General features: G+C 47.7%; 1 protein-coding gene across 1 annotated transcript; it reads left to right on the forward strand.

The window, feature by feature from the left end:
* Positions 1 to 3,360: 3,360 nt before the first annotated feature.
* LOC109761948 (mitochondrial inner membrane protein OXA1) lies at positions 3,361 to 9,949 on the forward strand. Its single transcript, XM_020320759.4, has 9 exons — positions 3,361 to 3,932; positions 4,017 to 4,107; positions 7,766 to 7,807; positions 7,954 to 8,012; positions 8,405 to 8,480; positions 8,580 to 8,711; positions 9,042 to 9,149; positions 9,278 to 9,332; positions 9,447 to 9,949. The coding sequence occupies exons 1-9, from the start codon at positions 3,484 to 3,486 to the stop codon at positions 9,695 to 9,697; spliced, it is 1,263 nt and encodes a 420-aa protein (XP_020176348.1). The 5' UTR covers positions 3,361 to 3,483; the 3' UTR covers positions 9,698 to 9,949.
* Positions 9,950 to 13,154: the final 3,205 nt, after the last annotated feature.

Below are 13,154 nucleotides of genomic sequence, written 5' to 3' on the forward strand. Positions count from 1 at the left end.
TCATTGTTGCTCATATGAACATAAATTTGACTGTAAAACACCACAACATGTTATAATCAAACGTAAGGAAGATCATTTTGTCGCATGCGAATGCCATACATGCATCACTGTCTCATGTAGTACGAGTTCTTGAGAATAAGTATTGAATAAAAAAGATCTGTAAATTATCACAGTTGAATCTTCCTCCTTTAGTGCACTGAAGACATCACGATGTACCTTCTTCGTAAAGAGTTCTAGAGCATGAAAATACACTTCACTTCTAGGTTTACCTCCATCATTCACCACCATGTCCTTCATCTCCTTAATCTCATCTCTCATAGGATCCTCCTTCATTTCAGATGTCGCCGAATTGCGGCTAGTCTCCCTCTTTTCCCAAAGGTCAGCAATACGCTTAAATTGCATTCTATCATCACTATCTTTTGCAATCTTTTGCACCATCGCAGGACTAGGTGAATAAGGACATGATCTCTTCTTTCGACCTTTAGCTTTGTTAGGTGTCACAAAAGTAGCATCTATTTCACATCCTGAACCAGCCACATCATCATCATCAATGTGAATTTGAGATGCACCAACTTAAGACGAGGGAGGTGCCGCCCTCGCGTACTCATTTGTCACACTAATATCATCAAATATAGCACCCAGTTTGATCTCATCCTCTAGTGGAGCAAATCGAAACTTGGTGGCAAGTTCATTTCTCTGAAAAAAAGCATATCACAAATTAGTGCAAGAATTGGTAGAAAAAGAAAAGTAAAAACAAATGGAATTGATATGACGATATGTATACCTGTATCTCATTTGCCCACCATTCATCACTAGCCGCAATAGTCTTGGTAACAGGATCAAACCCAATGCCTGATGCCTTTTGGGTTAATGTCTTCCAAACAGCATACTCTTTTTTCAGCACATCCCACTTATTCTTGAATTGCTTTTTGGTATATTCTCTCCTCATGCGCTCAAAAACTTTCTGACCACATTTTCATATCCAAGTGGTGACAATGTTCCTTCTTTGCCACGGTTATTGGCATTCACTTCTTCCACACAAATATCAATGAAAGTTCTAAGACCCACATTATCCCATTGTGCTTTCATCTATTTTTCATCATGTCAATAAAAAAGAATTGGAAGAATTAATAACAATATCTAGAATGCTTTTATGGTAGCAGTAGCTCGTTTAGATCAACATGAAATCATCACACTTCAGCAGTAGTACAATCAAGATGAAATCATCACACTTCAGCAGTAGTACAATCAAGATGAAATCATCATCCTTCAGCAGTAGCTTACAACTAATATACATGAATTTTTTGCAAAAAAATCACAGGAGCTGCTCACCTTGGTGGCTCACGGCCAGGAGGAGGGCAGGGGGAAAGGGGGTCGCCGACCGCCGGAGATGGGCGCCGTTTGCCGGAGAGGGGCCCTGGGCAGACCTGGCCAGGCGCTGCTCCTGGACAAAGGGGACGGAGGGGATGCGGCCGAGGGAGGGGTCGCGCCCGTGGGAGTTGGGGGGTGGAAGATGCAGCCCTATCCACATGCCATCTCGCTGGCCTCACTGTGGTCCAGAGGATTGGAGGACCGGCGGCGACGGCGGCGGCGGTGACGGGAGGAACCCTAGGCGGAGCGGAGAACAGAGCAGGAGGAGTCGAGCGGGGGGGGGGGGGGGGAGGGGATCGAGCGCTGCTGTCTTTTGCGACCGGTGGTTCTGTGCGGGACTGGGGTGGCAATATTGATGTAATAAGATCAAACTTGAGGGGCACGTCCCTATACCCTTTCGTTTTTAAGTCAGAAGCTGCGGGAAGCCACCCGACCCCAGCTTTTTCTCATTGTGAAGGAGGAGGTAGAAATAAGCTGAGCTGGCTTCTCTAAAATGAGTTCTTTTCAGCTTATAGCTTTTTTTTGACAATAAGCTGAAATAAGCTGCAAAAGAACTGGCCCTTTATCTGGTTCCAGGAGTAGAGTAGCTGGCTACTACTGGAGACGAATAGGTAGCATACTGACGTGTTCATCATGTGCTAGCTTAGGTATGGTGAGATCTCTTGGCCTTCATTGACACCATGTTTTGTAAGAAAGATTTCATTGACACTGATGACATTGTACGTCTTCTTAGTTTCATTGAGAAGGAACTAGCAAACATGCGTGCGTTGCAACGGGGGATACACTGTATATGACCCCAAAAAGGTCCAAGGAAAAAATAGAAAATATCTTTTCATAAACTCAAACCTTTTGTAAAAAAGTTCAGAATTCCAAAATTGTTTAAATTTTAAAAAACTGTTTGATAATCAAAATTTTGTTCATGATTCAAAATTTATTCATGTTTCAATTTTTTGTTCACGTTCAAAGTAAGTTAAAATTCCAAATTCCAAAAAATGTTTGAAACTACACATGTTGATCATCTTTAAAAAAATCCATGTTTCAAAAAAAGTTCACTGTATTGAAAAAAAATGTTCATCTTGTATAGAAAATTTGTTCAGCATGCATTTGAAAAAAGTTTATCATACATTTAAAAATGTTCACTAAGAAAATTTGAAGTTTGTATTTTAAATTACTTTTAGAAAAATGTTCATAGTTCAAAACAATTGTTCAGAATTCGATTTTTTCAGAATAAAAAAACACAGTTTTGAAAAATATTTATGTTTTTCAAATTTGAAACAATAATTCATTCTATTATTTTGATTTTGATTTTTTTTCATGACTTTTAAACATTTTTCCATTTTTTGAATAAACTTTCTTCACATTTTCTTCAATAAAATTTTGAAAACGGATCTGCTGCTGTCGTTACACTTTAATTTTAGAGCCCCTTCTTAGTTGTTTGATGTTGCTAGCTCGGGTGGATAGCCTCGCCACTAGCCAGTGTGAGGTTGGTAGTTCTATTCCCACGATTGCTATTTTATTTTGGATATTTTTTTTCAGGCCAGGACTGCGAATTGGGCCGGCCCTTGATCGATGAGATTGATGTACGTAAAAAAAGCCTTTGACTAGAAAAAGTGATTGACGTATGACGGGACGTAAAAAAAGTCTTTGACCAGAAGACATGGAGAAACAATCCTCCCTTTAATATTAGGTATAGATATAGATATAGATTGGGAGGGACAACAATTGATTTTTCAGAACAATGATGACTTGACTGTTTTTGTGAAGAAAATAACTGGATATCAAGCCTAGATCTGTCATTTTTATGAAGAAAACACTGATGACTCATGTCATGACTTGAATTTTGAACAGTGACGAATTATGTTTTTTTAGGCAAACAGTGACGAATTATGTGTAATCTCCCTTTTAGGTTTTTTAGCGCAATCTTATAACTGTTGAAGGGCCAGGCCCGCACATCTGACCCACGACGTTGTACTGAAAAGCCCTCAACAAGAAAAGCCCACAACAAACACCCGGTGGCTCAGTCAGGCTCAGTCACCCCATTCCTCCCGCCGCCGTCTCGGCTCCGCCGCCTCCTCTCCGAGCGCCGCCTTCCACCCCACCAAGCCGGGGCCCATGGCGTTCGCCGCGCGGAGGAGCCTCGCCTCCCGCTTCTCCCACCACCTCACCCGCCGCTTCCACCCATCCGTCCCGCATCTGCTCACCCGCTCCAACGACGATGAACCCCCGAGCCCCTCATCTCAGCCACAGCCACTCCCGTCATTCCGCTCCCCGCTCCCGCCCGCTTCCAGAGCAGCCCAAACCCTACACCACTTCCTCCCCTTCTCTCTCCACCACTCGGGGCTACCTCGCCGCGGCTTCTCCTCCTCCGCCCCCGCTCCGGACCCACCCGGAGAGGTTGATGCTGCCGCGAGCGTCCTTGTCGACGCCGCGGAGGCGGTGGCTTCGTCGGTACCGGCGCCGTTCCCGGGGGAGGTGGCAGCCGCCGCCGCCGACTCCTTCTTCCCCGTCGCCGCGCTGCAGTACCTCATTGACTACGTACATACCTTCACCGGTCTCAACTGGTAAGCTTCGCGATCTGTTTCTGTGGGTCGTGTGCTTGGTTTGCTCATATTCGCCTCTCATGTGGGATTTGGTCTGGTGCTCAGGTGGGCTTGTATCGCGTTAACGACGGTGCTGATCCGGACCGCGACGATACCAGTGCTGGTTAGCCAGCTGAAGTCCACCCAAAAGCTAAATGTAAAGTGCCCTCGGTCTCATTCAGCGTGCGTTTTCTAGCCTGTTTGTTTGCTTCATGTGCTAGTGTACGTGTGGGTCAAAACCTATGCAGATCTAAGTGTAAGGTTGCTTGCAGTTGCTGAACTGTGCTGCGCTGTGCTTATTTTGTAATCTGCTGTGGGAAAATAGCGAACTAGAGTTGGTTAAACAAACACCAAAATAGTCAAAAGCTGGTTGGATAAGCTGGATTATATCATAGTCTACCGCAATGCCCTAACTAGTGTCATTGGGGGAACATGTAATCACTGTCTTCCCTACATGACCAGACTACCAGATAGACACATGAGCAGTTGAGTTGTTGTGGCAGAGTGGTGAGGTGGTTAACTACCTCTTATGTAAATATTTGTGTTTCTCCTATTGTGCAAATTACTTTTTTTGCAAGGTTATTGTGCAAATTACTTGTTATTCATGTACATATAGTTCACCAAGTACATAATCATGGTACCCAGTCTTGAAACCTTATCTTTACCACATGAAATCATGTAGTGGTGCAATTTGATGCAATGCTGGTCCCTCCCGTCCAAAACACATGCTCTGCTGTCGATGGCCACAACACCTTGCTCCATCGTCGCTACGGGCAGCAGCTCCACTGTTGGCGATTGTAGCACCGCCGTTCAGCGGTCGCAGCTCCTGCCACTGTCGCAGCTCCCACTATGAGCGGTTGTAGCACCGCTAGTTGCTGGTTCCAGCACCCCAAATCGCCAGTGCCAACATCCTGAATCGCCGGTTCCACCAAATGTCGCGGCGCATGGTCGTCGCCGTCATAGCTTGCTGGCACCACGGATGCAGCTTCTTGCCACGGGCGGTTGCCGGTTCCGAGGAGTCGCCGGTCGCAACGTCCTCCACCACCGCCCCAGTCGCATCTACACCGGACGCCGGTCACATATCCCCGCCCGCCGGTTGCAGCTTCTGGATGCTATTTCTTATACCTGTCCATCTGTTATGACCGGCATATTAGGGGCTTAGCCCAGTTAGTTGTGGCCCAGTTTATCTTATTGTTATTAGGGGCTTAGCCCAATTATCTTATTAGGAGGATTATATAAACTCGTGTAAGGACCCGTTTTGGGATAAAGCAAGAAGCAATCATATTTGCTCGGCTTCCTTAGGGAGCTGGGAGACCTAACCCTAGCCGCCGCCCCTGCGTGCTCTCTCTCTCGTGCGCGCACGCAACGACGGCGCCCCAGCGCCGGCGACCACACCTTCCTCCACGCCATCCCTCCTTCCACCCCTACAACCTGAGACCACGCCTTGGTAGGGATCCGGTTCCTACCAATTTTGTATTAGATAGCTTCGGTGCGATCATGTCCTCGCCGCCGCCCACCCCGACCCTCCCGCTGCCGACCGCGACGACTGCCCGATGGCCACCACGGCCAGCGCCCTGCTCTTGCCAGTGCCGCTCACCTCCGCCGCGCCCGTCCCTATCGTCTTCACCCCGGAGGAGATGACGGCTGCCATCCGGGATCTCACCCAGGCGGTCACGGGCATCTACACGTTCCTCGTGAGATCCTATGGGCCGCAACTGCCTATGCCCTTCGCCACCGCCCGCCGCCGTGGCAGCCGCCATCCTCGGCGACCCCCGTCGCCGCCGCCATGCAGCAGCTGCCGTGGCAGCCGCCACCAGCGATGAACCCCCGTCGCCTCCACCATGCAGCAGGGGCAACAGTTGCAGCCGCCGCCACCGGCGACCGCAGCCCTGGGCATCCCGACGACGAGTCCGGGGGTGCCCATCCACCAGGTGCGGTTTCCCTCGTCGCCGTCTCTGTTACCGGCCTGGCTCGCTGGGTCCCTTGAGCCAGTCTACACGACGGCCTCGGTCGGGCCGCACGTGCTGTCCCCGCCGGCGACGCACTCGGCCATGCAGTTTGGCGGGTCCTCGGGCTCCGCCGAGCCCTTCGCCAGCGTCGACGGACCCTTGTTCCCGGGCGGCACCCTGATGCCCGCCTACTCGGCCCCGTCATCCTCGTTGCGCCGTGCTGACAAGACGCACACGCCCGTCGTCCACGTCCAGACGCCGCCGAGATTCTCCAAGCTGGAGTTCGTGACCTACGACGGCACCGTCGACCCCCTGAATTGGCTCAACCAATGCGACCAATTTTTCAGGGGACAGCGCCCGACCGCACCTGGATCGCCTCGTATCATCTCCAAGGAGCCACGCAGACGTGGTACTACGCCCTCGAACAGGACGAGGGCGGCATGCCACCATGGGAGCGCTTCCGCGATTTGTGCCTCTTGCGCTTCGGTCCGCCTATACGCGGGAGCCGTCTGGCGGAGCTTGGGCGTCTTCCGTTCCTCACCTCGGTGCAAGACTTCGCCGACCGCTTCCAGGCACTGGCGTGCCACGCCCCCGGCGTTTCGGCTTGTCAGTGGGCCGAGCTCTTCGTCGGCGGCCTACCGGACCACATCCGCGTGGACGTGGAGATGCGCGGGCCACAGGACCTCCAGACGGCCATGTACTACGCCCGCGCGTTCGAGTGTCGCGCGGTGGCCATCCAGCAGGCACCACCGCCCCGGGCCGCTGGGCCGCCACCCTGGTCGGAAGTTCCCACGCAGGGTCGGCCTGCCCAGGCTTCCGCGGCGCCCCTCGCCGCGGCTGTGGCACGCCCGTTCCGCCGGCTCACCCCGGCGGAGCAACTCGAGCGTCGCCGCCAAGGGTTGTGCTTCAACTGCGACGAGCCCTACGTACCGGGCCACATCTGCCCACGACTCTTCTACCTGGAGGCTGCAGACTACATGGAGGAGGACCCCCCCGCCGCCGGGCTCGGCAACCAGCCCGCCCCAGTTGACGCGGAGGTGTTTGGCGACCGTTGATCTTCCCCGCCTTCCAGCTCGAGGACGAGCTGTTTGTGCAGGCGGGGAGAGATGTTATGACCGGCATATTAGGGGCTTAGCCCAATTAGTTGTGGCCCAGTTTATCTTATCGTTATTACAGGCTTAGCCCAATTATCTTATTAGGAGGATTATATAAACTCGTGTAAGGACCCGTTTTGGAATTAAGCAAGAAGCAATCATATTTGCTCGGCTTCCTTAGGGAGCCGGGAGACCTAACCCTAGCCGCCGCCCCTGCGCTCTCTCTCTCGCACGCGCACGCAACGACGGCGCCCCAGCGCCGGCGACCACACCTTCCTCCACGCCATCCCTCCTTCCACCCCTACAACCTGAGACCACGCCCTGGTAGGGATCTGGTTCCTACCATCATCAGCGGCTTGGCCCTGCCCAATGCTTTCTTTTCAGCCCGGAAGCTTGAACTAATTTTGAAACACTTCATAGGAAAATGATTAGAAGACACCATTTTTCTTACTTTAAAGTAATCAATTTGATATTTTTAATTGAAAAAATATATATGTCTACATGCTTCGGGCTGGGCTGCTCCATGTTTAGGATTGGCTTTTTTGGTAGGCTATTTCAAGCATGGCCCATGGTTTTAACATGTCTTATATTCATAAGATATCTTTAGCAAGTCACATGCTATGCTATCACTGTATTTAGTTTATTTTTTACTCTTTCAGTCTTCTGAGAATTTATTTATTTGTCGGTAGTACTTTAGTAGGTAAGGAATGATTTTCCTTCATGTAAATTCTCAGCTGATTATTTCTTTCTTTCAAACCTGTCCAATTTTCAGGCAATAAAACCAGAGATGGAAGCCGTTAAGGATGCAATGGATGTGAGATATTGTGCTTTTGTTGTATAGAATATACTATGTATTGCCAACTCATGGGAGAGTGGGTCATGGAGAACAGTTATTTAACTTCTGCTAGTTAGATACTTCATGCAGCTCATGCTTTAACCTTTCAAGTTTATTTCATACAGAGTACGGATCCAAAAACAGCGTTAGAGGGGAAGTATAAAATGACCGCACTCTTTCAAAAGTATGTAACCTTCATTAGATTATTCTTGTCTTTATTTCAATAACAATGGATGTCTATTTTCTGGTTAATATATACTCCCTCTGTCCGGAAATACTTGTCGGAGAAATGGATGAAAATGGGTGTATCTAAAACTAAATTGCGTCTAGATACATTCATTCCTCCGACAAGTATTTTCGGACGGAGGGAGTACTTTTCATGGTCTAAAAATTATGTTAGCCACGTTTTTTAATCTTTAATTATTTTTGTGTTAAATGACCATGTTCAAAATTTTGGGAGCACCTTACTCACTATTGAACACATTGTGAAGATAGCTTTTTTTTATGTGGTGCATGAAGTATTAGAAATACTGCTCTTTGGTGCAGTTACTCTAACTTTTGGTATTTTTCCTTTAGGCATGGTGTTAGTCCATTTAGTCCACTAAAAGGAATGCTAATCCAAGGGCCAATGTTCATGAGCTTTTTCTTTGCTGTAAGTCTTGCTTCTTTCTGCCCATCTGATTGTTCCATTTTATACTATCTGTTGAAGAAAATAAATGTACTATTTACCTTGCTGTTTTTCTGATTGTAGATAAATAACATGGTTGAGAAAGTCCCTTCAATGAAAGGAGGAGGAGTATTTTGGTTTACTGATCTGACAACCCCGGATCCTCTTTACATCTGTCCTGTGTTAGCAGCACTGACCTTCTTGGCCACAGTGGAGGTGTGCAGTTTGTCACTGCTTCTTGCTTGCATGCTTAGTGTTGTAGGATTTAGGGGCGATCATTTTTTATATACGATCCAGACCTGAATTTCCTTCCGTTTCTGTTCTATACCATCTTGCTTGCATAAGTGCATAAGCATGTATCCCTGTCAAATGGTGCATTTGTTTGTAAACAAACTCTTCATGTCTGCGTCCAGTTTAATGGCACCCTTTATTTACCGAACATCCAGAATTTCTTACCACTGATTGTGAATTTGAAATTTTGCTGTGCTGGCTACTTTATTTTCCAGTACTGCACTCTAATATAGTGAATATATTGTGTTATGTCAGCTTAACCTGCAGGAAGGGATGGAGGGCAATTCTATGGCCGATAAAATGAAGACATTTTCTAGAGGAATGGCACTCATGACAGTCCCGTTCACAATGAATTTTGCCAAGGTATAACAATATTGAGATCTTTCACCTATGGATATTTTCTAGAGGAGCTAGTCAAGTGTGCTAAATATATCCATTTTCACAGTATTCAACAATTTCGTCCTAATCTCCTAATCGTTTCTCCTTCCCAGGGAATTTTCTGTTACTGGGTCACGTCGAACTTGTTCTCCCTCGTATATGGTATTGGTGAGTATGTTTCGAGTCTTTACGAACTGAGACAACGATGATTGCTGCAAGGCATTAGGTTCTGTTTGATGGTCTAATAGCTCATAACATGTGATACTTTGTTTTTTTTATCAGTTATGCGTCGACCCGCTGTGAGGAAGTTGTTTAATCTTCCTGCTTGGGAAGCTCCGTCTGCACCCGCACTGAATTCAGCCTTGAATATGTTTGGTGGATCCAAGGCAGTACCTTCAGCAAGGTCACCTTTAGCACTCACGGCAGCCCAGCAATCTTCTTTGGAGAAACCTGATGCTGCCGCTCTTGGGTATCGGGTAAAAAATATTGAAAAGAAGGGGAAATCTAGAGGCAAATCTCGGAAGCGCAGGTAAACCATGCGGCACATAGGAGCTTAATGAGAGAAAAAAAAAGTCATTTTGACCTCGTGGACGGTTGAGACTTGATTTGTCCTGACATGGTGCTAAGATTTGATTTTGCACAAGGAGGCCGCCATTGATTCTAAATCACATTGTGGGGTTGCTGTGGCCTTCTTCAGTGAATAAGAGCGATTTTGATATCAGTTTATACACAAATGTAATTTGAGCAAGTTGCAACAATTAATCTTGGTGTTCATCTTCCGTAAATAGAGATTAACCAGTTCCTCTGGAGTTTTAGAGAGCCTGGGTGACAAAATGGGGTAAACTATGATGATCGGGAAAATTAGATCATACAGGTGCTTGGCTGTGGTGTCGCATCAGCAGAAGTAACAATAGAGACCAGACACGTCCTAACAGATCCAAACTCATCTTCAACATCCATCATCTGACACCTCGTGCTTTCCATAGTGTATCCCTTGAGTTTACTGAGTACTTCAGGCGCAGATGGCATAAATTTGTGCATAATGTCTTTCATGGCAACATAACAGTCAAAAAGCCTCTACAGCAGGCTGAACATTGGCAGCATGGCCAATTCTGGGCGTGGTGTATCGTAGGTATTCCATTTCCATCACCAAAAGGAGCATTGGGCATAGGATGAATCTATCGGGGGGGGGGGGGGGGGGGGGGGGGGGGGGTATCGTAGGTATTCCATTTCCATCACCCAAAGCTTAGGATGAATCTATCTGGTGGGACAGGATCTTCATCTCCCCCAATTGGTCCAAGCAAATCAGTATGTAATATGTAAACAACAGTTGTCCATGATTGACCATGACCAAGATCATCAAGATTTTCACAAATAACATGACTAATAGGGATGTTCAGTAGATCTGGTACACGGATTCTGACTAAAATTCTAGCTCTGTTTGCGAAATTACTCCTTCGCGCTCGCGCGTTGCGACGCGCGACAGACAGCGGCGTATCTCCTTCTACTTTTCATTTCTAAACTACCAGGGTCATTATTAGTGGGTCCTACCTTTGTGCCCAGCGTGAGGATGTATGCAAGGAATGGTAGCAATCCCGTGAGCGCCTGGACCCACCAAAATTTTCTTTCTCAGTTGCATGCAAGCACCCTGGTCCAGCACGTTCTCTCTGCTCCGTGAATTTAGCCACACATGCAAGCACGGGCCCACCACTTTCCCTAATCTCTCTCGCCCCCTCCCCCCCCGATTTCAACGGGGGGTGGGGAGCCGGCGTGTCCTCAATCTCTGCCACTCTCCTTAGTTAAAAAGGAAATTCAACTCGTTGCGCACATACTTAAGAGGAAAGCCTACCTGGTCCGAAACCGAGCGTTGCGACGCGCGCGCGCGTGTTTGACATGTCCATGTCCCATGTCAGAAACTTTCCAAAACCATTAACAGATTCTCTGACTTTGTCTGCAGCACTCAAGATGGTAATTAACCATCACGGTCCAAGCATTATGGGTGAACGTACAATCGCGATAGTTGATACCTCTGTCATGGCGAATGACTCAGAGAGTAGAGTCACCAACGAACAAAGGGTCGTGGTTGATGGCCGTGGCGAGGTCGCATGCATGAGCAAAGAGGACCAGAGCCGCCCCCATGGCACACGGAGAAGACTCGACAATGCGCCATCCACGCTCATGGTTGACGAAGTGGCGGATGATCTGGATGTCCGCAGCATAATGAGTAGGGTCCGGTGGCGACGCAAGGGTGATGATAGCCCACTTGTTCGATTCGACGAGCGGCTGGCCATCGAGAAAGTGGTAGGTGCGACGGCGACTGTGGCCATTGAGCTCAAGAATTCCAGTGCCCAACGGGGGGTGGGGGATGGGGTCGTAGGGGTGGTGGTTTTGTCGGAAAACAGAGGAGACGAAGTTGAGGAGGAAGCTGAAAGGGGAGACGAGTCGTCAACATATGGGGTGGTTTGGATATTGGTTGAGACGACAGGTTTAGGGCGATAAACCAGGCATTTGTTTGGCTGGTTGAAACAATATTTTGCGATATGACCATAGCGATAACAAGATTTGCAACGAATATCGCTAGTGCAATCCTTTCTATTGTGGCCAAAAATGAGGCATCGTGGCAGGGAGTGGACATGGAAGTTGGGGAGGCGGGTTGAGCGGTCGATGTATTGGGCCGCATGGGAGGTGGGCTGCGGTCAGTCGGGTGTTGAGTGGGCTGGACTGGGCTCGCGGTGTGGGGTGAGTTGGGCTAGAGATGGATAGAGTTTGAAAACGAGAAAGCGCCAACAATGCGGCGATCAATGTGCTCGTGATCCGAGGAAAGCGCCGGCCCATTGCGACCAGGGTTGCTGGAAACTGGGGGTTGTTTGCATGCTGGTGGGGACCAATCGGGGTAGCGTTTGCATCGGTGAGGTCACTGCTGCGTTTGCGAGGAGAGACAATCATCCATGATTTATCCTCTTCCCGCAACCAAAGAAAGTGTTCACGTTTCCATAATGGACCGTGAAAACCCCATAGGTGGAAAAAGCAGCGGAAAGAAGGGCAAGAGAAAGATCTGAGGTTGTAAACCAAGAAACCAACTACTTTTGAGGTGACCGAGAATTTAAAAACCTATCATCTAATATGTGAAACATGAAATCCAATCGGGTCACCTCCGAGGCATGCATGTAATGCATGTCCTACATTATCAATCGATAGGGGGAAAGATAATCTACCGAAAGAAACTATAAGATGGAAGGTGGTATGGGGGCTAAGGCAATGGACAGGAGATGCAAAACAAGCTCTAACCTTGGAGGCGATGCCATCACCTGGCGTGGGGTCCAGGTTGGTCGCCATGGAGAGGGTAGAGGAAGATCATATGAGATCGGCGACTTGCTGTCGTGGGATCGTCGGAGTCGCCAGAGCGATGGGAGCCATGGTTGAATTGTGTGCATTTGACCATGTATTCAAAAAGTGTTAATTTTTTATTTGAAAACTATTAATCAACAATTCTAAAAAATGTAAAAATGTATACAAAAAATGTTGACCATGTGTTAAAAAATGTTACAAATGTGTAGGAAAAATGTTGATTAAACCAGAGCAAAAATAAAATAAAAAAATATGAAGAAACAAACACAAAAGAGAAAACAAAAAAGAGAGAAAGAAAACAAAGAGAAATGGAGAAAAAGGAGAAAGAAAAGAAATATGAATAAAGAAAATAATAAACCAAAACAAAGAACAATAAAAAACCAAAGTATAACAACGAAACAACAAAAACCAAAGAAGAAATAAGAAAACAAAAAAAAAGAAAACAGAAGAAAAACAAAAAACACAGCTCTTCTCCTTCTAGTAGGTCGCGGCCTGCTTGTTGAACACGAAGTTGCTGTTAGCTCAGTGGCAACACTGCCGCGTAACGACCAGCAGATTGCATGATTTATCCCCGCGCCGCCCGTTAGCTGCAGATGCTTCAGCAAGAGAAACTTTTAATGTCGCTTAATGCGATAGATAGTC

This window comes from Aegilops tauschii, chromosome 1, assembly GCF_002575655.3.
Source record: "Aegilops tauschii subsp. strangulata cultivar AL8/78 chromosome 1, Aet v6.0, whole genome shotgun sequence".
NCBI classification, from domain to species: Eukaryota; Viridiplantae; Streptophyta; class Magnoliopsida; order Poales; family Poaceae; genus Aegilops; species Aegilops tauschii.

Bases quoted from the DNA above. Each gene is read 5' to 3' on its own strand.
- LOC109761948 (XM_020320759.4), top strand. From the start codon at position 3,484: ATGGCGTTCGCCGCGCGGAGGAGCCTCGCCTCCCGCTTCTCCCACCAC. The intron at 8,712-9,041 runs GTGTGCAGTTTG...GTGTTATGTCAG, and splicing joins CCTTCTTGGCCACAGTGGAG to CTTAACCTGCAGGAAGGGAT. The intron at 9,333-9,446 runs GTGAGTATGTTT...TTTTTTTATCAG, and splicing joins CTCCCTCGTATATGGTATTG to TTATGCGTCGACCCGCTGTG.